At 43.2% G+C, this 25399-nt stretch overlaps 1 protein-coding gene across 1 annotated transcript in view; it reads right to left on the bottom strand.

Moving 5' to 3' along the window:
* Positions 1-25399, bottom strand: part of CLRN1 (clarin 1) — a 43854-nt gene that overhangs the window by 2473 nt on the left and 15982 nt on the right. The window contains exon 2 of the mRNA XM_061418894.1: positions 14893-15072. Within this exon, the coding sequence (XP_061274878.1) occupies positions 14893-15072 (180 nt within the window). The remainder of the gene's footprint in view (positions 1-14892; positions 15073-25399) is intronic.

The raw sequence follows: 25399 nt of genomic DNA, 5'->3' as shown, positions 1-25399 counted from the left end.
GGTTGGTAGAGAGGGGTAGGGTCAGGAGTGAACAGGAAAAGTGAAATTCCATTTCTTCTATTAGAATTTCACTGAGGACTGGCCCCACCAGCTTGCTCCTCGTAATCATACACCCCCAAATAACCAAATGATATAATTTTCTAGAAACTTCACTTCCCACCGGCCTCGCGGAATATTCCTTTGTAAAAATTGTCAGCCTATTTTTGTATTCTGAGCTTAAAACCAGAGCTCTCCCCTGGCAAAACCGTATTATTCCTTTATTGTTCGAACTAACAAAGAGGCTGCGATGCTGTTTTCTCTTTATCTTTTATTTGAAAATTGTGGAGAAAATGCCATTGCTTTTACCATGAGAACCTTCTTTGTGTGAGGAGATGGTGAATTTCAGACAGAAGTGAAACCCTGTATATTCTGGGTGCTTGAAAGAAAAATTCAAGTTCGGTTTCCTTTTTCAAGTTGTTTAATATTTTAAAGGTACTACTTTGTTAAGGAGACTGCATCATAGTGAGACCACATTTCAAATTCTTAAAGTCAAGGTTGCTGGGGTATCTTAAAACCAATAGCCCTTTGCTGGAGCTAATACTTCAAGCCTGCAAGCTCCCAAAACACGATGTAGTCGTTAAGAGGATAGTCTATGATTTCGCTCTGGATTTAGGAGTTATCCGTGAAGTAGACTTGGTCATTTCAGAGTCAGAGCATGGAAACCCAGCCTGAGTCTCTGCCAACCCCTGAGTGATGCTAAGACACATGGAGGGAAACAGCTCAGTGTGAACTTGGGGCATTTTTGCTTCTCTTTCCCCAGCTCTAAAAGAAATATAGGGCTCCTGATACCTCTTTATGGCTTATGGAACAAAAGATACCCAAGAAGTGTTTCTCTTTTTGGTGTGGCTGCTGGGGACATGGAGAGAGGGGTGTAAGGGACAAGAATAAGTGTGAGTAATGATAAGAATAGGGTTCAGCATGTTTCTAGTTTGGCCCTTAGACTCCATCGAAGGGGTTCCTGCTATGGGCGCCATATTTAAAGGGTCCTGCTCTCTGTCCTGTTGATACCTCTCCCCCATAAGGTGAGGAATCCTTGATGTCAATGGAATGGGTCCATCTACAGTCCTTGACTGCGTTCTAGACTATACTCTTGCTGTTGTTCAGTCACTAAGTTGTGTCTGACTCTTTGGACTGCAGCACGCCAGGCTTTCCTGTCCTTCACTATCTTCCAGAGTTTGCTCAAACTCATGTCCATTGAGTTGATGATGCCATCCAACCATCTCATCCTCTGTCAGCCCCTTTTCTTCCTGCCTCCAATCTTTCCCAGCATCAGGGTCTTTTCTAATGAGCTGGCTCTTTGCATCAGGTGGCCCAAGTATTGGAGCTTCAGCATCAGTCCTTCCAATGAATATTCAAGGCTAATTTCCTTTAGGATTGACTGGTTTGATCTCCTTGCAGTCCAAGGGACTCTCAAGAATCGTCTCCAACACCACAGTTCAAAAGCATCAGTTCTTCAGTGCTCAGCCTTCTTTATGGTCCAACTCTCACATCTGTACATGACTGCTGGAAAAAGCATAGCTTTTATATGGATCTTTGTTGGCAAAGTGATATCTCTGCTTTTTAATATGCTGTCTAGGTTGGTCATAGGTTTCCTTCCAAGGAGCAAGCGTCTTTTAATTTCGTGGCTGCAGTCACCATCTGCAGTGATTTTGGAGCCCAAGAAAATAAAGTCTGTCATTTTCCATTGTTTCCTCATCTATTTGCCTTGAAGACTGTACTCTTGGGACTCAGGAATTTTCTCTGCACACAGCCCTGAGCACTCTTCCTGAGCTGGCATGAGTGTCTTTCCAGGGTCCATCTCCCCAGGGGTGGATTTTGTGGCAGGTGCTGTACAGCTCTGAGGCCTGAGAGTGGCCAAGGAAAAGAACAGCTGTTTGGCAGGCATGGTCAGAGGTTGGATATGCGGTGGAGTGTTCATATGTGCTTGCTTGAGGCCCTTTACAGTGTGGATGGAACCAGGCATGGGAAGAGAAGTGAAGAGACAGGGGATGGTACTCCTCCCTTAGCCACATTCAGGTGCAGAATTTCCAGAGCTCAAGAATTCTAAATTTGGGACTTCCCTGGTGGTCCAGTGGCTAAGACTCTACACTCCCAATGCAGGGAGCCTGGGTTCAATCCCTGGTTAGGGAACTAGATCCCACATGCTGCAACTAAGACCTGGCACAGCCAATTAAATAAATAAATATAAATTTTTTTAATTATAAGAGAATATTAATTTTTTAAGTACTCTAATTTGAATCTTGCTTCCAGAACCTTATTTGTCAAGGGAGAAGGATAGAATATGTTTCATTGAATAGTTTAGCTTATAACTTTGAACTGTTTAGACATGTGGTATGTGGACTTGCATTCATGCTCTTGCCCACAGCCTCTCAGAGGTTAGGATCATGCCTGCATGCTTCCTTCTTTCTTTGCCCAGTTACTTGTGTGTCCCCCAAGAGCCCAAACTCAGCTGGGGCCATTTCAGTCCCCACCCCCCAGGTCTGTCTATCTGACCAACACTGCTCCAGCTCACAAGAAAGATTGGAGTACAACAGATGTAGGAAAACCCAACAAGCCTTGCTCAAGCTAGGATTTAGACTATAACCAGGCACATGACTGAGGTTTTTCTGCCGGTGTCTTACTCAAAGATGAGCTGTTTTCCTTTCACGTGTTTGATTTCCCCACCATCTGGCTGGTACCATAGTGGCTTTTTCCCCTTCTCCTTTTAATGACTTTGATTGCTCAGTTAATTTCTGACTGAATAGGATAGCCAAGTTATAAGGCCATCAAACCATGAATCATCAGTCAATTAACAAACATGTGTCATGTACTAGACACTGCACACTCAGGGTTCCCCTCTGGCAGCTGTCTGGGGCTGCAGGATTGGACATCTCTCTCTCCTCCAGTCCTTACATGTAGGGAATGAAGGTCACAGCCAACAAGAACACCGCTTCTTCATCCCTTGGTGACCCCTAAGGTTGACTATGGTCTCATGGGTGGGAACATCCTGACAGGATCCATGGAGTCTGGTGGAAATGTTCCCTCAAAGGTGAAAAAATAAAACAAAACCCCAACTCTGAAGCATTCTATTATCACTAAGATTGCATTTGGGAAATAGTAAATTAGAATTTCAATTCATTTAAAACAATGGCCAAGATTTCCAAAGAGCTAACACGTCATCTTTAAACTCTTTTAGAGATAACTGGGGTCAGGATTTGCCACCCTAAATTATCCCACTTCAACATATTGATTATTTTGAATTTAAGTTACATAAGAAACAGCTAGTACAAGAAGGATACTCTGACCCTCCTCTGTCTCCCTGAAATCAGGAAATAAATTGCCCACTTGAAGGGCACCCTCTCTGCACCTGGAGGGTGGAGGACATCCTTATCACCAGAGATAGAGAATTCAGGGCCAAGATGCCTGTCTAAACAAAACTTGTAAGTTCTTCACCAATTTACTACCCCAAGCCCCAGCCACTTTGTCTTACTAATTTTTCACAAATTATTGTTTCTTTGTCTGAAAGATGTAAAAGCTGCCTGCTTGGGTCAGTTCTTCGAGTCTCATATTTTATGAGCTCTAGTACGAAATTAAATTTGGTCTTCTCTTGTTAATCTGCCTTTATCAATTTAATTATGAGACCAGGCAAAGAACCTGGAAGGGAAGGGAGAAAAGTTTTCTGTACCTGCGATGGCAACTCTTAGAGGCATTCCCTTTCCTCCACAGCATGATAAATTGAAAATTTCCTTCTTTAAGGAGACTTCAGAGATGATACACGGTGGTAGGAAAACCACAGCTTTTCAGGTGTAAGTGCTAATTTTCTGTGAAATTATGTAATTTCATTAGAAAATCAGTTTTATTGGTGAGATCTCTGGCCATGATTTCTTCCCCAAAAGGAAACTGCTCCAGTTCCAGACTACTTTAGACACCAGTGGCTACCATCTAGACTAGTAAGGCAAGCTAATCCCTAAGAATAGATTGAGGTTATCATGAGAGCCATTTGGTCACGTGTTTCTAAATAGCAGGTGTGGATGAAGTTATAATACCAGTTGCTGTTCTGTTGCTCAGTCTTGTCCAACTCTTTGTGACCCAGTGGACTGAAGCCCACTAGGCTTCTCTGTCCTTCACTATCTCCCCAAGTTTGCTCAAACTCACATCCATTGAGTCGGTGATGCCATGCAACTATATCATCCTCTGTCACCCCCTTCTCCTTCTGCCTTCAATCTTTCCCAGCATCAGGGTCTTTTCCAATGGCTCTTCACAATAGGTGGCCAAAGTATTGGGGCTTCAGCCTCAGCATCAGTCCTTCCAATGAATATTCAGAGTTGATTTCCTTTAGGATTGACTGGTTTGATCTCCTTGCAGTCCAAGAGAGTCTCAAGAGTCTTCCCCAGCTCCACAGTTCAAAAGCATCAGTTCTTCAGCACTCATAATACCAGTTAGGTTCAGCTTTCCCCCTTCTTCTGTAATATATGTCTTCTGTCATAGAGAGTTGCAGAGCCCATATCTAACTTAAGTTTTAGAAATGTCACGTGAGTGAGAATGATTCATGCAAAGAAGAAATGGTCTTAAAACACCATGTTTGTCTAATCTAAATTGATTTTCAGAAAAGGAGATGGTCATTTGTTACTAGAAAATGTTCAGAGCTTATTCTGTTTTATTCATTTATTCAACAAATACTGGATGCTTACTGAACTATTCTAGGTACTGGGGATACAGCACTGAAAAAGCAGATGAGCAACTTCCCTGGTGGTCCAGTGGTTAAGACTCTGCATTTCCAATGCAGGGGACATGGGTTTGGTCCTCGGTCACAGAACGAAGATCCCACATGCCACATGGCATGGCCAAAAATAAATAAGATGCTATCTTCTATATCATAGTATCCCGACTCCCGCAAAAGCAGATGAAAATTCCTATCTTGATGGGATATGTATCTTAGTGATGGTGAGAATGGAGAGAGAGGCAATAACAAAATAAGTAAGTCCATTCTATAGTTTATCAGAGTGTGATGTGTACTAAAGAGAATAAAATAAAGCAGGGAAGAGAGATGGCCAGGGGAGGTCCCAGAGAGAAGATGACATTTCAGTGCCTCTTGATGATGTCAGGCAGTTAGATGACAGGTATTTGAGGGGAGGAGCATTTCAAACAGGAGGAACAGTGAATGCAAAGGAACCAGGTGGTTTTAGAAGAGAACCAGGCAGAGAGGAGTAAGACATGAGGCACGTGTGCGGTTTTTGTGGTGGGCAGAGCAAGTACTGCTTTGAAAGTTGTAGAAAGGACTTAGGTTTTGACTCTAAATTAAAAAGAGGGTGGGACTTTCCTGGTGGTCCAGTGGTTAAGAATCTGCCTTCCAATGCAGTGGACACGGGCTTGATCCCTAGTTGGGGAACTAAGATCTCACATGCTGTGGGACAGCTAAGTCCATATGCCACAACCACCTCTGAACTGCAATGAAGAGCCCAGTGCAGCCAAAATAAAAAACTTAAAAATAAATGAAACAGAGGGAAGACGTAAGTAACCATTCTGAACAGACAGGAGTCTTTTTGCAATTGTGTTAGGACAAGATTGAGGGTCTCCTTGCAGGAGATCACACACAGCCAGGCCCTGAGCTAAGTGATCTAAACAGCCCTTCTACTGCATCCTTACCATGAATGACCTAGAATGCAGTCCCCTCACTATGATTCTGGCCCTTCAGATGGTACCCTGCACATCTAGACAAAACTCCTTGCCCATTGCCATGACAGGCTGGCTAATATTACTTCTCTCCCTCCTGTGGTCTCCTTCCAAAGTATATGCTGAGAAACTCGTGGAATATTTTTGTTGCTGACTTTTCTTACAACCAATCCTATCCTCCTCAGGCTCTGTAGCTTTGATGCCTGGACATCCTTGATTTCTTTCTCAGACCCTGAACAACAGCTCCTCCATAAGGATTGATGTGGAAATAAGTTGCAGTTGGTTTTTCAACTAACAGTTGCAGAATAATATGCCCTAGACTTATTACAGGGCTTCCCATGTGGCACTAGTGGTAAATAATCTGCCTGCTAATGCAGGAGTTGAAGGAGATTTGGGTTCAATCCCTGAGTCAGGAAGATCCCTCAGAGTGGTAAATGGCAACCCACTCCAGTATTCTTGCCTGGAAAATTCCATGAACAGAGGAGCCTGACAGGCTACAGTCCACAGGGTCACAAAGAGTCAGATACAACTGAGCGACTTAGCTGGCGCACACACACACACAAACACACACACATATGCATACACAGGCTTGTTAGAGAGGCCAGGATATTATGAATCCTGAAACTGATCTATGACATAAGCATCTTTCTATTTCTGTACTGTTCTTTATTTTCCTGTCTTCATATTTTATATTGACTGTGCTTATTAATGTCCCATGCCATGGTTACAATTATCCTAATTAATTACTCCCATATTAGGAGCGTCCCCTTTTTAAAGAAAAGCGGTATTTTCATTGTTTGCCTTGATTGGTGTAACTCAAACATGATGCTGCATATAAGAGAAGATACAATAAGTACAATTTGCAGTAAGTCCACATTTTGATGGTTTTCATCACCTCTAAAAGGCATGAATCAATGCATTTTATAGCATCCTCAGAGAATATTCACTGAACTGCCTAGAATATTCTACCATGGGTCCTTGGCAAGTCTTCCATGTAACCTGCTTTCTTACATGCACATGGGAGTTAGACTCTCTATCATCAATTGGGAAATTTCTTGAATGGAATGTAGAAAAGGCATACACTTATATAGTCAATTCTCTGGTGTGAAGCTACGGGTCTAGTTGCTTCCAAGATCCACTCCTTCTGTTTGGGTTCCCTCTATTTCTCTACCTCCTTTATTTGAGTACATTTATCTCTCTCCTACTATATTATGAACCTTGAAGGAAGGTTTTTTTCACCTTGTTTTCCCCATTCTGCCTTCCCTGGCCACACTCGCCTCCCTCTCATTGACTCTTGTGGGTGGCCTCCTTTTCACAAAGCTCACTGGTGACCTGTACTGGTTTTTTTTTTTTTTTTTTTAACTTTTAATTAAAGTATAGTTGATTTACAATGTTGTGTTAGTTCCTGTCTGTGCTTAGTCACTCAGTTGTGTCCAACTCTTTGTGACCCATGAACTGTAGCCCGCCAGGCTCCTTTGTCCATGGGGATTCTCCAGGCAAGAATACCGGAGTGGGTTGCCACGTTCTCCTCCAGGGAATCTTCCTAACCCAAGGGTCAAACCCAGGTCTCCCACACTGCAGGCCGATTCTTTACTGTCTGAACCAGTGCTAGTTCCTAGTGTACAGCAAAGTAATTCAGTTACGTATATATATTTGTATATAGTCTTTTTCATATTCTTCTCCATTATGATTTATTACAGGATTTTGACTATAGTTCCGTGTACTATACAGCAGGACCTTGCTGTTTATCTATTTTATATATGGTTATATATATATATATAGTATTATATTTATTAAATATAGTTTATTTATTTTATATATAGTTAGTATCTATTAATCGCCACTCCTAATTTATCCCTCCCCCTACACCTTCCCCCTTTGGTAACTATGAGTTGGTTTTCTGTTGTTGACCTGTACACTTGAAACTTTCCCATCTTGTAGCCTCCAGGATACCACATCTCCTGATTTTCCTTCTTCATCTCCAGAGAGGCCTGGTCAGTATCCTTTCCTAGCTCCTCCTCCTTCTCAACCCCAGAACCAACTGATGGGATTGGCCCTAGGCCAATTTTTCTGTATCTACATTCTCTTTCTAGATGATCTCATCCATTTTCATTGCTTTGAATAATATGTATATCCTGACAACTCCTAAATTTATGTTTTTTGTCTAGACCTCTTCTCTAAGTTCCAGACTCATATACCTGACTATCTACTCGACATGTCCTCTTGAACATCTCATAAGATCTCAAACTTGATGGGCCCTAAATAGAATTCTTGATTTCTAATGCTAAGCTCCTCTCCCCACCACTTTTTTGCCCTGAACTCTAAGCCTGTTCCACCCCCAACTTATTCATCTTGGTTAATGCCACCACTGTCTACTAATTGCTTAAGCTGCCTGCAAAACATTTTGGATCTACTTTCAAAATGTTTTTAGAATCCATTCATCTCTCTCTATCTCCGATGCAATAGCCTACCCTTTCACCAGACATTTCTTAAAAGGTAAATCAGCTATCAGACAGCTTCTTAAGGCCTTTCAAAAAAGCTTCTCTGTGCAATTAGAATCAATTCTAAAAGACTTACAGTGGCTTTTGAGGTCTGACATTAACTGATGTTAGCTGATCTCTCTAATTTCTTTCTTTCTTTCTTTCTTTTTTTTGGCCATTTTCCCCTCACTGCCTACCCTCTAGTCGCATGGGCTTTCTTTCAGTGCCTACAGCAAGTTGGCCTCTTTCCCTAGCATCTCCTCTTGTGTGTTTTCTCCTCTCCTTGGGAAATTCTCTGAGGGTTCTCAGCTTTGTATCTTTAGAACTCAGCTACCTGGAGAAGCCTTCACCAACCACCGTATTAAGACTTGATCTCCCCTCCCCTTCATTCTCCATCATGGCAGTCTGTTTATCACCGTTTTTGTGATTATTGTGACCTTTAATTCCCTGTGTACACTTCTGTTGAACCTCCCACTAGATGGTTGGCTCCATGAGGGCAGGACAGTATGCCTGTGAATTGTGGTAACACCAGCATCCACTCATAATGGCTGGTTCATGGCGGCTACCAGTCAGGGTTTGTTGAATAAATGAAACATAGGCACCTGTATCAGTGGTTCTTACACTGGTCACACATTAGAATCCCCTGTTCAGTTCAGTTCAGTCATTCAGTCATGTCCAACTCTTTGCAACCCCATGGACTGCAGTACGCCAGGCTTCCCTGTCCACTCAAGCTCATGTCCATCGAGTCAGTAATGCCATCCAACCATCTCATCTTCTGTCGTCCCCTTCTCCTCCTGCCCTCAATCTTTCCCAGCATCAGGGTCTTTTCCAATGAATCAGTTCTTTGCATCAGGTGGCCAAAGTATTGGAGTTTCAGCTTCAGCATCACAGTATTCAGGACTGATTTCTTCTACGATTGACTGGTTTAATCTCCTTGCAGGCCAGGGGACTCTCAAGAGTCTTCGCCAACACCACAGTTCAAAACCGTCAATTCTTCAGTGCTCAGCTTTCTTTATAGTCCAATTCTCACATCCATACATGACTACCGGAAAAACCATAGCTTTGGCTAGATGGACCTTTATTGTAAAGTAATGTTTCTGCTTTAGGAACCTTTAAAAAGACCAGTGCCCAGCCTCCATCACCAGAGATTCCAATTTAATTAGTGTGGTGTTGGATCCAGCATCCTTATATTTAGAACTTTTTTTTTGGCTGCTCTGAGTCTTCATTGTGGCATGCAGACTTTCTCTAGTTGTGGTGAAAGGGCTTCTCATTGCCATGCGTGGGCTCCTCTTGTTGCAGAGCATGGGTGCACAGGTTCCGTAGTTGCAGGATATGGGCTTCTCTTGTTAGCCCTGAGGCATGTGCGTTCTTAGTCGCCAACCAGTGATTGAACCTGCATCCCCGTTATTGGAAGGTGGAGTCTTAACCACTGGACCACCAGGGAAGTCCCAGTATATTTAGAACTTTCTTCTGGTGATTCTAATACACCGTCCCAGAAGAGAATCACTGTCAAAAATGCACTATGCATGTGTGTTAAATTGCTTCAGTCATGTCCAGCCCTTTGTGACCCTATGGCCTGTAGCCTGCCAAGCTCTTCTGTCCATAAGAGTCTCCAGGCAAACATACTGGAGTGGGTTGCCATGCCCTCCTCCAGGGAATCTTCCCAACCCAGGGATCTAACCTGTGTCTCTTCCATCTCCTGCATTGGCAGGTTGGTTCTTTACCACTGGCCCTTCCTGGGAAGCCCCAAAATGCACCATGGGAGACCACTAAGAAATCTAGTGTTATATCTCAGATCTAGGCTATAATTGACAAGATGAGAAAAACCAAATTAACTGACTTGGGTGGTTTCATGAGAGAATGATAATAGGAGACTGAGGATCGTGAGCTGGACTGGAGGCCATGAGAAGTGGGAGGCACTTCTGGTCCAGGATGGCACCAGGATTCTGGACCCTAAAGACAAGCGAGCTGTGGTGACTGCACCATTGTTGGCCTCATCCAGAACTTGGCTCCCTTTCCTTCTCTCCCCAGAGGGTCTGGCATGCAGCACATCAGGACACACTAGGAGATGCTCACAGCATTGTTACTCCAGGCAGCGTGCAAGGTCCCAGACAGACAAGCAGAAAGAGCTCTTTTCCCTCCCCTTCTCCTGCCTTCACACCTCAGGATGCCAAGTCTGAGGTTTCCACCCAGCAGGGAGGTGGACAGCTGAAGAAAGAGCCCTGGCATGACATAGCACAGGGAAGGGGGAATCCTGGGGAAGCCAGGGTGAGCTAGAGGAGAAGAAAAAAAGGGAGGAAGGAGTTTTTCTCTGCTGGCTGTGAGGGAGGCCACCTGGGCAGAGAAACAGGGGAGGCCACTCAGCAGAAGGGAGCTGCCCCGGGGGAGGAGTCTCTAGTGACGTGTGACCCCCACTGCCCCACCCCAACCCCTGCACCCTAGGGCACTAAGGGACTCCTCCCCCAGTACAAGCTCCAGCCTCTGAGTGTATGTTCCAGTGGCTCACATTCTGAGTGTCTGTGATTAAGGGCTGTGAAATCCCCATCTTTCCACAAGTAGGGGTTAAACCTGGGAGTCGCTGTGACTGTTATAGCTTTAGAGAAACTTTTCCAAACCTCCAGGGACTTCCGGGTACTATAGGTAGACCAAACAGAATGGAGTAGTTAGTCTGTGATTCAAGAATGGCCTGTTACCTCTAGAGGTCACAAAGTGTCAGTCCATCTGACGTCACACATGTTTTGTTGTCATGCACAGTTTTTTAAAAATTGTTGAAAATTTTGGCATTTCAAAATAAGAAATTGGGGACTTCCCTGGTGGCCCAATGATTAATAAGACTGCATTTCCAATGCAGGGGGCATGGCTTTGATCCTTCTTCTGGGAACTAAGATCCCACATGCTAATGGTTGGGCCAAAATGTAAATAAATAGATAAATCCCATTGAAAAACAAGAATTTGGGACTTTAAGAAAACAGATAATCTGGCAACACAGGGCGTTTATCCTCTGCCAGAGGCCGGTCTGTAGCTGGTTCATTCCTTTCTCCCCCTCTTCCTTCTCTCATCCACAAAACTTCATTGAGCACCTGCTTTTGCAATAAGTTCAAGGATAAATCCGATACAGTATAAGCACAGGGCCTGTGTTCCCGCATATATTTCTGTGCTCAGGCTTTCTTTGGATTGGACTTGGCCAAAAGCCGAGATAAGAACTGGGACTTGGATTAAATTCTGCATCCTTCTGAGTCATCCTGCTTTTCAAATACCGTTAGTTCGGTCGTCCATTAGAACTGTCAAATAATTTGTCTTCCAAATGGGCTGTTCTCAGTTTTCATTCAGAAGCCGGAGTGTGAGATAGCTGTGCCACTTAATAAGCTGCTGTGTCTCGGCATCAGACCAACTCTTCTTTCCTCTACCCTGTGATGCTGGGTCCAGACTCCCCACACTCGGGTTCTGCCTTGTTGGCTGCCTCCTGTTCTGCCCACAGGGAGAGGAACAAGCAGGAAAGAGAGGTCTGGCTGGTCTTGCTGTGGGCTAGCGCTGTGCCAGGCAGCAACTGGGGAGTTCCCAAGCTCCTGCCACACTCCCAGAGCTGCCCCCTGGTGTCGCGTGAGAGTGACATCTCCTCAAGGGACAGTGCCACCTCCTCAGAGGGCTGAGACCCAGTGCCCTTGTGCCTCTCCTCCAGCCTCAAGGTTCTGGTAACCCTAAACTCTTCCCTGGGTTCTCTAAGCCGTAGGGATGGCCACTGCTATCTGACATTGCCATCTCTGACTTACCTCTGGGTCTCCTTTTTTCAGTCCTCCAATGTCTGCATAATCAACTCCCTATAGCCCTGGTTCTCAAACCTGAGCTTTCAGCAGAGTCACCTGGTGTGCATGCTTAGTCGCGTCCAACTCTTTGGGACTCCATGGACTGTGGCCCACCAGGCTCCTCTGTCCATGGCAAGAATACTGGCGCAGGTTGCCATCTCTACATCCAGGGGATCTTCCCGACTCAGGGATCAAACCCAGTCTTTTGAGTCTCCTGCAGTGGCGGGCAGATTCTTTACCACTGTGCCACCTGGGAAGCTGTGAGTCACCTGGAGGGCTTGCTAAAACACAGATTGCTGGGCTCTACTCCAGAGTGTCTGATTCAGGAGGTCTAGGGTGAAGTCAGAGAATTTGCTTTTCTATCAAGTTCCCAGGTGATGCAGATGGTGCTGGTCTGGGGCCTCCACTTGAAGAACCACTGCGGAACATTATGTTCCCTCTGATAAGTTAGTATGTATCCTGTGGTCTAGTTGGCCCTTGGCTGATGCAAGGAGTTCCACTAAAATAGCACACCATCCAGATCTGCCAGTTTGGTTTGCTGTGTGGGGTGGGAGTGAAGTAACCCCAACACCCACTTTTAGCCTGGCCTTCCCTTGGGATTGAATCACTGTCTTTGTCTGTCTGTCTGCACCTTGTACCTGTGTTCTTGCTCCTCAGCCCTGATTGCAAAGGCCTTGGCCTCCCTTTAAACTGTTCTATCCTATCTCTCTGGAGCCTGTCCCACCACCTCTATGGGCCTCCTCTGCTAATTCTGTCCCATTCGAGTTCTGATTTCTCTGACCTGTGCTGTTTACGTGCCCAGCTTCACATCTCTTTCTGGACTTGCTTTTGCCAAGTCAGTGAATATGTACTGAATCGTTTGCTGTGTGCAGAGCCCCATGCTGGAGGCTTTTGTGAGAGTACCAAAGATGGGAAGGACTTAGACACTGCTGTCATAGGGTAATCATTGCTGCACGATTGAAACTGTATTGTTTACTTGTGAAAACTATGGAAACTATCTTAGCAGAACCCTCACTAGAGAGAGAACTACTTCAGTTGGGTAAATAATTTGATTAGCAAGATGTAGAGGGGGTAAAGGGCTTCCCAGATGGCTCAGTGGTAAAGAATGCCTGTGGTGCAAGGGACCTGAGTTCGATCCCTGGATTGGGAAGATTCCCCTGGCAACCCACTCTAGTGTTCTTGACTGAGCAACATACACGCACGCATGTTGAAAGGGGGTAAGACCCCAAGAAGTTGAGACAGGCTGAGACCTAGGACATTTTACTAGAGTGTTAACACCTGGACAAATCTCTCTTTGAGAGACAGGATGTGAAGAAACTCTAAGGGACTAAAAATCAGTGCATGCATGGGCAGTTGGGGCAAATTATGAACAGTAAAATACAAAAAAGGCCAACGCTCAGCTGCCACTTCTGAGTTTCAGGGAACAAAAGCAGGGTACTCCTCTTGACCCCTGCACACAGCACCCTGAGGAGGTGGGAAGAGCACTTAGGCCACCTCTCCAGCCTGACCCACAGATCTGCCTCCCCACCCGCAATCCTCATCCCATTTAAGAAACCAGCTCCCCGTAAACTCAGGGAGCAAGCAACGACACCTGTTACTTTTCTTTACTCCCTCATGCTTCAGCACAAGTCCCCATAAAGCCTTGCCTGGATGCCTCCTCTGGCCTCTGAGCAATCTCCATTGATTAAGAAGCCCAAGAGCCCAGGGCAGTAACAAACTGTGCTCAGGTTATCATGGAGAGAGGCTGGTATACTGCTTTCTAAGATGAGTGAGCATCTGTTAACTGCACGGGTTTGTTTGATAGAGAAGGAGCTGTGCAAGTTGGTGAACAGAGTTGAATTGTGCAAGGAGAAGGGAGTGGTGTCAAGAGAGAGAAGGGGCCTGGGGGCTGGAGGCTGGGATGGGGAGCTGGCAGCCAAAGGGAAAGCTGCAGAGGAGAAGGAAAGAGTCTAATATGGATCTTCAATACAGCGTTTGCTAGTGTGAGCTGTATTCTGTCTTGTCTCTCTGTGAAATCACTAATAAAATTACTCGCTTCCTGGGGACAGGACAAACACTGAGTCTCTGCGAGTTTGGAGTGGAGTGAAATCAGAGACCTCCCATAGAACAGCGGTGCATATGAGCTAGACTCCTTTGATTTTCTCATCTGTATCTTTCTCTTCCTTGTAAATATATTGGAAACATCCTGTGGCATGAACTGGGTTTTATATTGTTTCCCATCAGCCTTGGTTATTGAGTAGGATGTTTATTGATGAACTAATTTCTGGGTTTAGAGTTTTACTTGTTCAGATACACCTCCGTAGGCTACACAAAGTCCCTGTAGGCCTGAATATGGCCACTCATGTGTGGGGGTACACTGGCTCTTTACTCTTTTTTGATGCCTTGTATTTATTTTTCTGATTATGAATAGATACATGCATATTACCAAACATTTGGAAATTAAAAAGTATGAGAAAAATGAAAACCACTCATAATTTTACTGCTCAGAGATTACCACCAACAGAATAGACTGTCTCTCTCTCTCTATATATATATACATACACATATGTGGGGGGCGGGGCTATATATATGGAGAGTCTATATATATGTATACATTCCCTATATTTATATAGGAAATCAAATTAAGTTTATCTTTATAAAATCTTATATACAGCTTTTCCACTTTTTGATATGAGCATTTGTTCTTTCGATTACATCTTCTTCAAAACAATTTAATGCCAGCTAGTTGGATAGACTACCGTCAGGAATTTGTTGGCTCCCCTCTTGTTGGATAATTATATGTTTCTCCGCCTTTTGCTCTCATAAATACTGCCACAGTGAATGTCCATATATATGTACTGTCGTTTTACATGTGGGTAGGTGTATCTTTTGTACACTGACAAGCCCATTTGTCTTCAGAGGTAGAATTTTGTACTCACCTGAAATGAAGCTCAAGAGATACAACCCCAGTGGACCATGCAGAGTTTCAAAGGGCTTGCCAAAAGCATTGTACATGAAGAAGGCTGTCCCCACCAGGGTTAAAACGATAAGGATTGTGGAGAAGAGAATGACATTGACGTGAATACTGACTGGGATAGCTTTGAGCAAATCTGGGAAAACTGAAGACAAAACAAAGATTGGGAAAAATTTCATCAGTGGTCATTTGCAAGTGTAATTTAAAAGATTAAATCCCTCTTTTTTCACTTCAACAGTCCCTAAAATCCTTCAGATGAATACATTCTCACTTACTCATTTACAAGGGATTTACAAAAAGGTTTAAACATGGTATTACTTTATAGAACTCACCAGTAAAAGCTAGCAGTGGGGAAAATTTGAGGGATTTTTTTTGCCCTTGGTCATATATAATTACTTAAGTGAACAAGTGCTAGTCTTATAACCAAAACCTATACATTTTGATGACCAAACTTTTAAAGACATTTCTCCGTAGCCTTTTTTTTTTTTTTCAATCTATCTTAACTCGTAATGACATTTTCAGAACTGGGAGAGTTAAACCATCAGGAGATTTTTATACTTCCTTTGCTACAAAAAAAAAAAAAAAATCTAGTCCACACCAAGATTAAAGAATGAGGTATTTTCAGTTGACTTCAATATTTTGATGTAGCACAAACTGTGGGAAAATAATTTCTAGTGATACAAGAAATATTTTCCATTTAGAAAACATGCCAAATCTATTTCTAGATTTTGTGTTCAGGGCAAGTTTTTCTTGTTTGCAGAGGAAATGAAATACTTCATAAATGTAGCATTTCTCTTATCTGGTAAGGCATCAGCTTGCTTAGCATCAGCAAACCAGGCAAAACCAATCTGGATAAGTTTAGTCTAGTCCACAAACTTGATTTATTGAACACCTACTGTGTGCCAAACATTGTTCTAGGTGCTAATAGAGCCATAAAATAAAACAAGGTCCCTGTTGTCTTGTGGAGTTTATAACCTAATGGGAGTTGATAGATAAATAACAGATAAATAAATGAATGTGATAGTTTATTGCCAAAGAAGGCCCCCATCAATTCCTTGCCTCTTTTTACATATATGTTACTTCCCCTATAAGAGGTAGAATTTATTCCTCAGTCCCCTTGAACCTGGGGGACTGCTCTATGACCATTTGAATATGGCAGAGCTTCCCAGGTGGCATTAATGGTAAAGAACCCGCCTGCCAACGCGGGAGACATAAGAGACGTGGGTTCAGTCTCTAGGTCAGGAAGATTTCCTGTAGAAGGAAATGGCACCCACTCCAGTATTCTCGCCTGGAGAATTCCATGGACAGAAGAGCCTGGTGGGCTACAGTCCCTGGGGTTGCAAACAGTCAGACACAACTAAAGCGACTTGGCACACACCCAGAAGCACATCATGCCACTTTCAGGCCTGGTCTATAAGAGGACCAGTCATTTCCACTTCTTTCCGTTTGGAGGCTTGAGCTGCCGTGCAGGAAGTCCAGTTCTCTGCTGGGAAAAGAGACCACCCAGAGGAGCACCAGGGCACCAGACACAGGAGGAAAGAATCCTACACATCCAGCCCAGAAAAGCCTCCAGGTGACTCCAGCCTCAGCTGCTGTTCAACTGCAGCAGAGAGAGACCCAATCAAGAGCTGTCCCAGCTGAACTGGTACATTTTTGTTTTAAGCCCCTGAGCTTTGAGCAGCTATTGCACTGGGAACAAGACACTTTCAGATAGTGATAATGCTATGGAGATATAAAAGAGGGTGATGGGATTTTGAGTGATGGATAAGTGGATGGGGGTGGTCAGGAAAGTGACACCAGAGCTGACACCTGAATGTTGAGAGGGAGGTGGCTATACAGAGATCTGGGGAAGAGCAATCCAGGGGAAAGGAACACAGCTGAAGCGGAAGGGAGCCAGTGCAGATTCCTGGTGAATGAGGTTGAGGCAGAAGTGGGGTTGCTAGGCTGGGATCAAATTGTTACACCTGCTAGCTCCTGGTCTGTTGACCATGGTAAGGGGCGGGGGATGGTCTGCCCTTATGCTAAATTCATTTGGAAGCCACTGGAGAGTTTTAAGTAGGAGAATGACATAATCTACTCCAGGATGTAAAACAATAGCTCTGGGGCTTCCCTGGTGGTCCACTGCAATACAGGGGACACCAGTTCAATCCCTGGCATGGGGAGACCCCACATGCTGCGGAGCAAATAAGCTCGTGTGCCTCAACGACTGAGTCTGAGCTCTAGAGCCTGGGAGCCACAAGTAATGAAGCCCGTGCACCCAGAGCCCATGCTCTGCAACATGAGAAGCCACTGCAATGAGAAGCCCGAGCAGTGCAACTAGAGAATAGCCCCTGCTTGCTGCAATTAGAGAAAAGCCCACCTGCAGCAAGCAAGACCCAGCACAGCCAAAACTGAAAAAAACAAATCTTCCTAAAAAAGAAGATTGCTCTGCCTTGCAGAGTCATGAGTCTAAGTGGGGGAAAGAAGGGGGAAGGGTACATGTGGAAGCTGGGATCCATGAGGATGGATTTGGGGCGATGATAAGAGATGGAGGCCTGGCCCAAGGCATAAGTGGCAAAGACCGTGAGAGGTTGTCAGATTTGTATTGTATTTTGGAGACAGAAGATAGACTTGATGAAAGTAGAAATTGAGGATAACTCCTGTAGTAACTGAATAAACTGTGATGCTATTAAGTGGAATAGACCAGTAGAAGGAGCAGGTTTGGCCATTGGGGTGAGCAGTGATGCAAGAGTTCTATTTTAAATATTTGAAGTTTGAGTTGCATTTAAGCTATCCTAAGTAGAGACAACAAATAGGTTGTATGTATCTGGAGGTCTAGGAAGCAGGCAGAGATATTGAAGGAGGTGAAACTAGGGTGAGGAAAGCAAGGTGTCTAGAGCAAAAAGGAAAGCTTAAGGAGATAGTGACACTCTGGGGCCAACCCTGTACTTGCACGAACCCAGGGTAGATGTCTCATTAACTTCTATGACCAAGGTGTCTTCATGGCCTCACCCTAGTCCTGGCCCTGGTCATTAAAGCCAGGGGAATGGCTATCACTTGTGGAGAAGCTATAGTTAGAGGAAAGATGGACTCAGGAGAGGAAGAGAGTTTATGAGTTAGGAGCAAATTCACAGATTGAACAGCAGGGAAGCCAAGGGAAGAAAATGTCTCAAGGAGGAAGTGGTCAGCTGTGCAAATACAGGTCCTGTGGCCACAGTGCTGTGCTCCTGATCATGTGTCCGAAAGCGACCAGGAGAAGGAGGTGCATTGGTTCAGAACAAACCCTTCACCACTTGTAAGATATAACTCACAACATACGGACATGCATGAAACATGCTTAGTGCTATCAGAGAGGGAGCATCCTCTTCACGAGTACAGACAAGGTCATTTTTTTAAGCATAAAAATCTACCTTCTATTTATGGGCTTCCTTGGTTGTTCAGGTGGTAAAGAATCTGCCTGCAATGCAGGAGACTCGGGTTCGATCCCTGGGTTGTAAAGACTCCCTGAAGAAGGAAATAGCAACCCACTCTAGTATTCTTGCCTGGAAAATTCCATGAACAGAGAAGCCTGGAGGGCTACAGTCCATAGGGTCACAGTCAGACAAGACTGAGTGACTTAACACTACTACTGCCTTTTAGGTAAAATGAAGCAAATTCTGAAATGCCATAATGTAAAACCCCAAGAATAGACTAACCCGTAAACATTGCTTTACCATGACATTTAAGTAATTGCTCTGTAACTGAAAAGCAGACACACAAAAAGGAGAGCGTACTTATACTTAAAGATGCTCATGTTCATTTGTCACTCTAAACAAAAAAAGTTCATGTTTTTAAATATCATTTTGGAAATTCAGTCACTGTGAACCAACCCCTCAGCGTATCAATAAAAATTAATGTATCTGGGGAAAATAAGTGAAGGATACCGGAAATGATAGTACTCTCTGCACCGTCATTGCAACTTTCTATGAGTCTAAAATTGTACCCTCGCTGGTATTCTCTGAGTCCTCACTCAGGAGTCCTGGGCAGGTCATTTGAACTGAGGTTTACTTACACAATGTTTCCTTTACAATCTCATAATAAGAGGGGAAAAAAGTGAAAGTGTTAGTTGCTTAGTCATGTCTGACTCTTTGCAACCCCATTGACTATTAAGCCCGCCAGGCTCCTCTATTCACGGGATTTCCCAGGCAAGAACACTGGAGTGGGTTCCCTTCTCCAGAGTATTTTCCTAATCAAGGGATCAAACCTGGGTCTTCTGTATCACAGGCAGATTCTTTACCATCTGAGCCACCTGGGAAACCCCATAATAAGAGAAAATGAAAGAAAGTGAAGTCGCTCAGTCGTGTCCGACTCTTTGCAATCCCATGAACTGTAGCCTACCAGGCTCCTCCCTCCATGGCTCCTCCCTCCTCTTACTCCAGGCAAGAGTACTGGAGTGGGTTGCCATTTCCTTCTCCAGGGGATCTTCCCGACCCAGGGATCAAACTCGGGTCTCCCAAATTCCAGGCAGACGCTTTAACCTCTGAGCCACCAGGGAAGCCCCATAATAAGAGAAATGCACATTAAATCTGTGAGATACCATTTTCCACAAATCATATTTACAAAGATGAAAACATATAGCGATAGACTGTGTTAGTTAAGACGTAGGGAAATGGAGTCCTTTCTGTACTTTTCTTAGGAGTATAAATTGATATGGCTTCCTTTGGGGCTTTACATGACTGTAAAGAATTAAAATACATGTATCCTTCGCTCAGCACTTTACTTCCAGGAGTTTATCCTATGGATGCTTTGTGCATGAATTCAATAGAATGTCATAAGGATATTCATGGCAGCATTTTTTAAATTTATTAATTTTTAATTGAAGGATAATTGCTTTACAGAATTTTGTTGTTTTCTTTCAAACATCAACATGAATCAGCCATAGGTGTACATATCATGGCAGCATTTTTTTTTTTTGTAAAAACAAAAGGTGGGAAATTATTTGCATGTCTATCAGTATGGCATCCATACAATGGAATGTAAGTCAATGATTTCAAACAATGAAGCGAATCTTTAAGAACAGGTATGGACTTATCATTAAAATGTGATGTGTGATGAAAAAAACACACCGAAGGAGAAAGTGCCTGATTCTGTCATTTGGGGAAAAGCCAAAGGAGGATGTATATAGAAACAAGTAATAAGTATTTCACATATCTGATTTAATTCAACGATGCCATGGTATAGGTACCATTATTAGTTTTTTTCCTCTAGCAAATAGTTTCCTCTCTTTCCCAGAGGAAACATCTGGGACTCAGATGTAATGTGCCCAAGGTTTTTATTTAGTGAGTTGCAGAGACTTGAACTCATGTCCACTCTTATTCACCAGGCTAGAGCCTTGGGGACAGGCATGCTTGTCTAGGCAGAGACTATTTCTAAAAGATTACACGTGAAACTGGTAGCATTGCTTCTGGGCCAGGAGACTGAGAGATTTTTCATTACGTACCTTTTAAAAACATAATTTTTATTTACTTATTTATTTTCGGCTGGGATGGGTCTTTGTTGCTGTGTGGGCTTTTCTCTAGTTGCGGAGAGTGGGGGCTACTCTCTAGTTGCGGTGTGTGGGCTTCTCCTTGCAGTGGCTTCTCTTGTTGGGGCGCATGGGTGGTAGGGCACCAAGCTTCAGTAGTTGTGGCACACGAGCTCAGTGGTTGTGGTTCCCAGGCTCTAGAGCACAAGCTCAGTAGTGTGTCACACCAGCTCAGTTTCTCCATGGCATGTGGGGTCTTCCCAGTTCAGGGATCAGACCCATGTCTCCTGAATTGGCAGGTGGATTCTTTACCACTGAACCACCTGCAAAGTCCCCATGATATTCCTTTTAGTTCCGTTTGGAAAAAAAAAATTTACCACTCTGCACGCATTATCTATTCAATAAATACATAAATATTAAAAACAACACAAAAGGATAAATGAAGACAAAAAGTTCCCATGACTGCTCTAGATTAAAAGAGACTTTAGGAGATACACTAACCAAATGCAATGTGTGGGTATTGTTTGCGATTTGAACAAAACTTTGTAAAAGACATTTTTGAAATAACCAAGGAAAATTGACAGTGGACTGAGTTTTAGATACTACACAACTGTTATTGATGTTGTTGGTTATGTTAAAGGTGTTGTGATTGTGTTTTGAAAAGTTCTTATTAATTAGAAATTGGATGGCTGGATAGATAGATAAAAATAAAATAAGAAAATGCCTCTGCTTTGTTTGGAAGATGGAGGCACACGGGGTGTTGAAATGCTGAGCCTGGGTTGTTAGTGATTGTACTGGTCCATGCTGCCCTGTGTTCTGAGGGCACAGAGTGAACCAGCTGGTCTGTGATCACTTGCCCTCCCAAAATTCCAACTTCTGAGACATCTTAATCAATCTGACCTGCTATTCTTATACTTGGTCAGCTGTTGCTTTGGTTTTGACCAGCAGTTATCAAAAACCTTGGTTGCTTCTATCTCTGCACTTGTAGAATAAGTAGCAACCTCTTCATGTCTGACGGGGCAGGTAGGTGAAACCTGTTTGAAAATGGAGGGTTATTACCAAATCGAAACAAAGGCAGAAGAAATTGTACTGATTTGCCTCCTGGAAAGAAAAGCCAGAAGCTAAAGTCAATATCACGTGGAGCATGTTAATTCTTACGAAGTCTCTTAAAATTCCTACAGTTGTGAGAAAGTTACCCAGGAGGGCACAAATCCCTGCTTATTATGCTTACATCTTATCAAGTTTCTTTGTTTGATAAAAATTCCCTGAGGTCTATAATGACCAATCAGAGCTCTGATAACAACTCTCCATTTTCCAACCAACACTAATCTGACTTTTCCTTTGCTGAAGATGAGAGCAGACCATTCAAATAAAAATTGGAAGTTGTCACTTTAATGATAGTGGATATTTTGTGTCCAGGAGGTAGATTTGTTCCTCTTTCCGTTCTTTGAGGTGTAGGATTACAACACAGAAGAAGGATTTGAACATGTTGATCTCCGGAGGGGCTGTCATTAATCCAGCAAGTCACTTCTGGCCTCGAGAAATTACTTGATTAGCTGTTGACAAGTGAAAGGGAGTTATTTATGAAAACGGGCAGCCGATGCCATATTAATAGCACAGGCTTGGTCTGTGGGTTCAGCATTACTCTCCCTCTCTTTCATTCCCTTATCACTGATTTCCTCCATCTGTCTATGACTCCGTGTGTCTAGGTCTCCTCATCCTTCAACCATCCAAACCCCTAAGTACCCTTCCTTTTTTCACCAGACTTCTTCAAAGAGAAATATGTGAGTAATAAAAATACGAATAAAAATAACAGTCAAATAATTATATGGCATTTGCTGTGTGCCACATGCTTTAGGTATATCGCATAAATCAGCATACTTAATACAATATAAAGAAAGTACTATTATATGCTCAGTGTATAGATTTAAAAAAAAAGAAGGCATAGAGAAGTAAGTTGTATAAAGTCACACAGTGGCCTCACTGCCTTTACTTTTACTTTGCCCTCTATTGTCAAGATTAAATAAAATTAATACAGTAAAAAATTCTTTTTAATGTAATTTTGTGCATTTTGACAAATGCTTGCAATCATGTAACCACCACCGCAATCAATTATCAGAACTATTCCACATTTCCCCAAACTTCCGGTTTCCCCTTTGTAGTCAACACATCCCCCATACAAAGCTCCTGAATGTGTGACTTTATAAGAAACTGCCAAGTGTTTTCCACAGTCGCTGTACCATTTCACTTCCCTACCCACCATGCATGAGAGTCCCAGTTGTTCTCCTTTCTTGGGGACACTTGGCAGGTTTTTTTAAATTGTAGTCATTTAATAGAAGTGTAGTTTATCTTGTAGCTTTAATTAGTATTTGCCAAATGACTGATGATGTTGAGCATCCTTTTGTGAGTTATTTGCCTTCTATATATCTTTTTTTTGTTGTTGAAGTGTCTGTTCATATCTTTTGTGTGTGCATTTTTTACTGAATTGTTTATTACTGTTATTATTGAGTTTCAAGAATTCTTTCTGTGTGCTGGATACAAGGCATTTATCAGATAAGTAATTCACAAATATTTTCTCTGAGTCTGTGGTTTGTCTTTTCATTCTTTTATCAGTGTCTTTTGAAGAGCAGTCCTTATTTTAAAGAATTCCAATTTATCATTTTTTTTCTTTTATATATCATGTTTTAGATGTTAGATCTGCAAGGTCACAAATAATTTCCCCTATGTTTTCCTTCTAGAAATTTTTTAGTTTTAGGTTTGCAGTTAAGTCTACGATCCATTTTAAGTTATTTTTGTGTATGGCCAAGGTTAAATTTTTTTACATATGAATACCTAGTGTTTCAAGACTTTAAAAGCTGACCATAGACTTAACATATGACCCAGCAATCCTATTCCTAAATGTTTACAATGGCTTTATTTATATTTGTTAAAAACTGGAAACATTTTAATATCCATCAACTGGTGAATGGACAAACTGTGGCCTGTCCGTAAAATAAGCGACCCCATGGACTGCAGCCTGCCAGGATCCTGTCCATGGGATTTTCCAGGCAAGAATACTGGAGGGGGTTGCCACTTATTTCTCCATAGTAATACAAAGGCATGGACTATTGGTGTGCATGATAGCAAGGGTGGATCTGAAATGTGTTATACTAACTGAAAGTAAGTGAATTCGAAAGGCTGCATATTGTGTGATTCCATATAGATGACATTCTGGAAAAAGCAAAATGATAAGGACAGAAACGATAAGGATCATTGGTTACCCAGGGTTAGGGGTGGGGAGGAGACTGACCACAAAGGGGCATAAGGGAAACTTGGGGGGTAATGAAAATGTTCTATATCTTGATTGTGCTGGTATTAACATGCCTCTATGCCTCTCAGAATTCATAGACCTGTACACCTAAAAAGGATGAAATGTACAGTATGTAGTTATACCTGAGATGGTTAGATAACATCACTGACTCAGTGGACATGAGTTTGAGCAAACTCCAGGAGATGGTGAAGGACAGGCAAGCCTGGCATGCTGCAATCCATGGGGTTGCAAAGTCAGACACCACTGAGCAACTGAATAACAATGACAGTAAAGCTCACCAAAAACAAAGAAAAGCAGGAGGAACAGGGTGTAAAGTGAATGCTGCCTTCCAGGTGTGAGTGATAGCCTCGGCAAAGGTGACTGTTTGGCATGGAGGAAGGAAGAGCTTGGTTAGAGATGAGAAAAGGAGCACTGGGCCAGGAGTCAGGCACTCAGGTTCGGGTCCACTCTGGGACTGTGAGCAGGTTAATGGATCCTTCTTTCTCTCTAAAATAAGGGTCTCCATGGGGCAGCCTGGGAATGGACTAGGCATTTGAAATTAGACAAAAGAAATTCAGTTTCAGCTTCTTTTCTAACTCTCTGAACTCCCTAAACCTTGATTTCTTTGAAAAAAATAAGACTAAGGGGATCCCATGATGGTCCAGTGGTTAGGACTCGGCATTTCCACTGTGGGGACCTTTATTTGATCCCTGGTCGGGGAACTAGGATCCCGCAAGCTGCACGGCCAATTAAAAACAATAATAATAATAAGACTAATCCCATCTTTCGCTGACATCTGTGAGGATTTAATGACATCGTGGAAGGAGAACCTAGTGTGTGATCAGTGCTCAGGAGAGGTCTGCTACAGTGCACCCCTGTCTTAGGCCAATTTCCCTACCATCCATCCCTCCCACCACCTCAAAGATACTGGTCTCCTCTCTCTGCCAGAGTATCAGTTTCCCCGTCTGTTGGATAAGTCCCACCAGCATACAAACATGCTCTCATTTTTCTCATCTTAAAAAAAAAATCTCACTCAAGTCCTCCTCCAGCTCTTACCCGCTTTCTCTGTTTCTCTTACAGCAAAAGCTCTCAGGGAGTTGCCTACATTCTCAGCGTCGTTGTCTTCTTTCTACCTTCTCTCTTGAACCCACTGCACTAATACTATTAATACATTTCCCAGGACAGCCAAGAGCTTCAAGCTGTCAAACCCAAGGGTCCATCTTTCTCCCCATCTTACCCAGTCTACATTTGGCACAGTGGCTCATTCCCCTGCTCCTGGAAACACTTTCTTCTCTTGGCTTCCAGACATTGCCGTCTCCTGGGTTTGTTACCTCCCTGGCCACCATCTTGATCTACTTTGTTGGCTCATCTTCATCTCCTGAGTCAACCAGAGGACAACTCATTTCTTTGACCTCTTCTCTCCCTCTTCACTCTCTTCCTCAGTGCTCTATACAGTATCATAGCTTTGACCAGAAATACTCTCAAACAGATGTTTCCGGCATGACTTCTTCTTGAATCCCCAACTTGTATGTCCTCCAATTACCTACTGAACATGGGATATTGAGTAGGCATGTCAGTGTGTCCCAAAGTGAACTCAGAATCTCCTCTTCTCACTCTTGCTTCCTTTAGCGTTCTTCATTTCGGTTGCTGGCAGTCCCATTCTTCCTTGGCCTCATCCTCAATTCCTCTGTTACTCTCACA

The sequence above is a fragment of the Bos javanicus genome, chromosome 1 (assembly GCF_032452875.1).
Source record: "Bos javanicus breed banteng chromosome 1, ARS-OSU_banteng_1.0, whole genome shotgun sequence".
NCBI classification, from domain to species: domain Eukaryota; kingdom Metazoa; phylum Chordata; class Mammalia; order Artiodactyla; family Bovidae; genus Bos; species Bos javanicus.
Note: the sequence above shows the minus strand (reverse complement) of the source record. Positions and strands in the feature narration are given on the sequence as shown.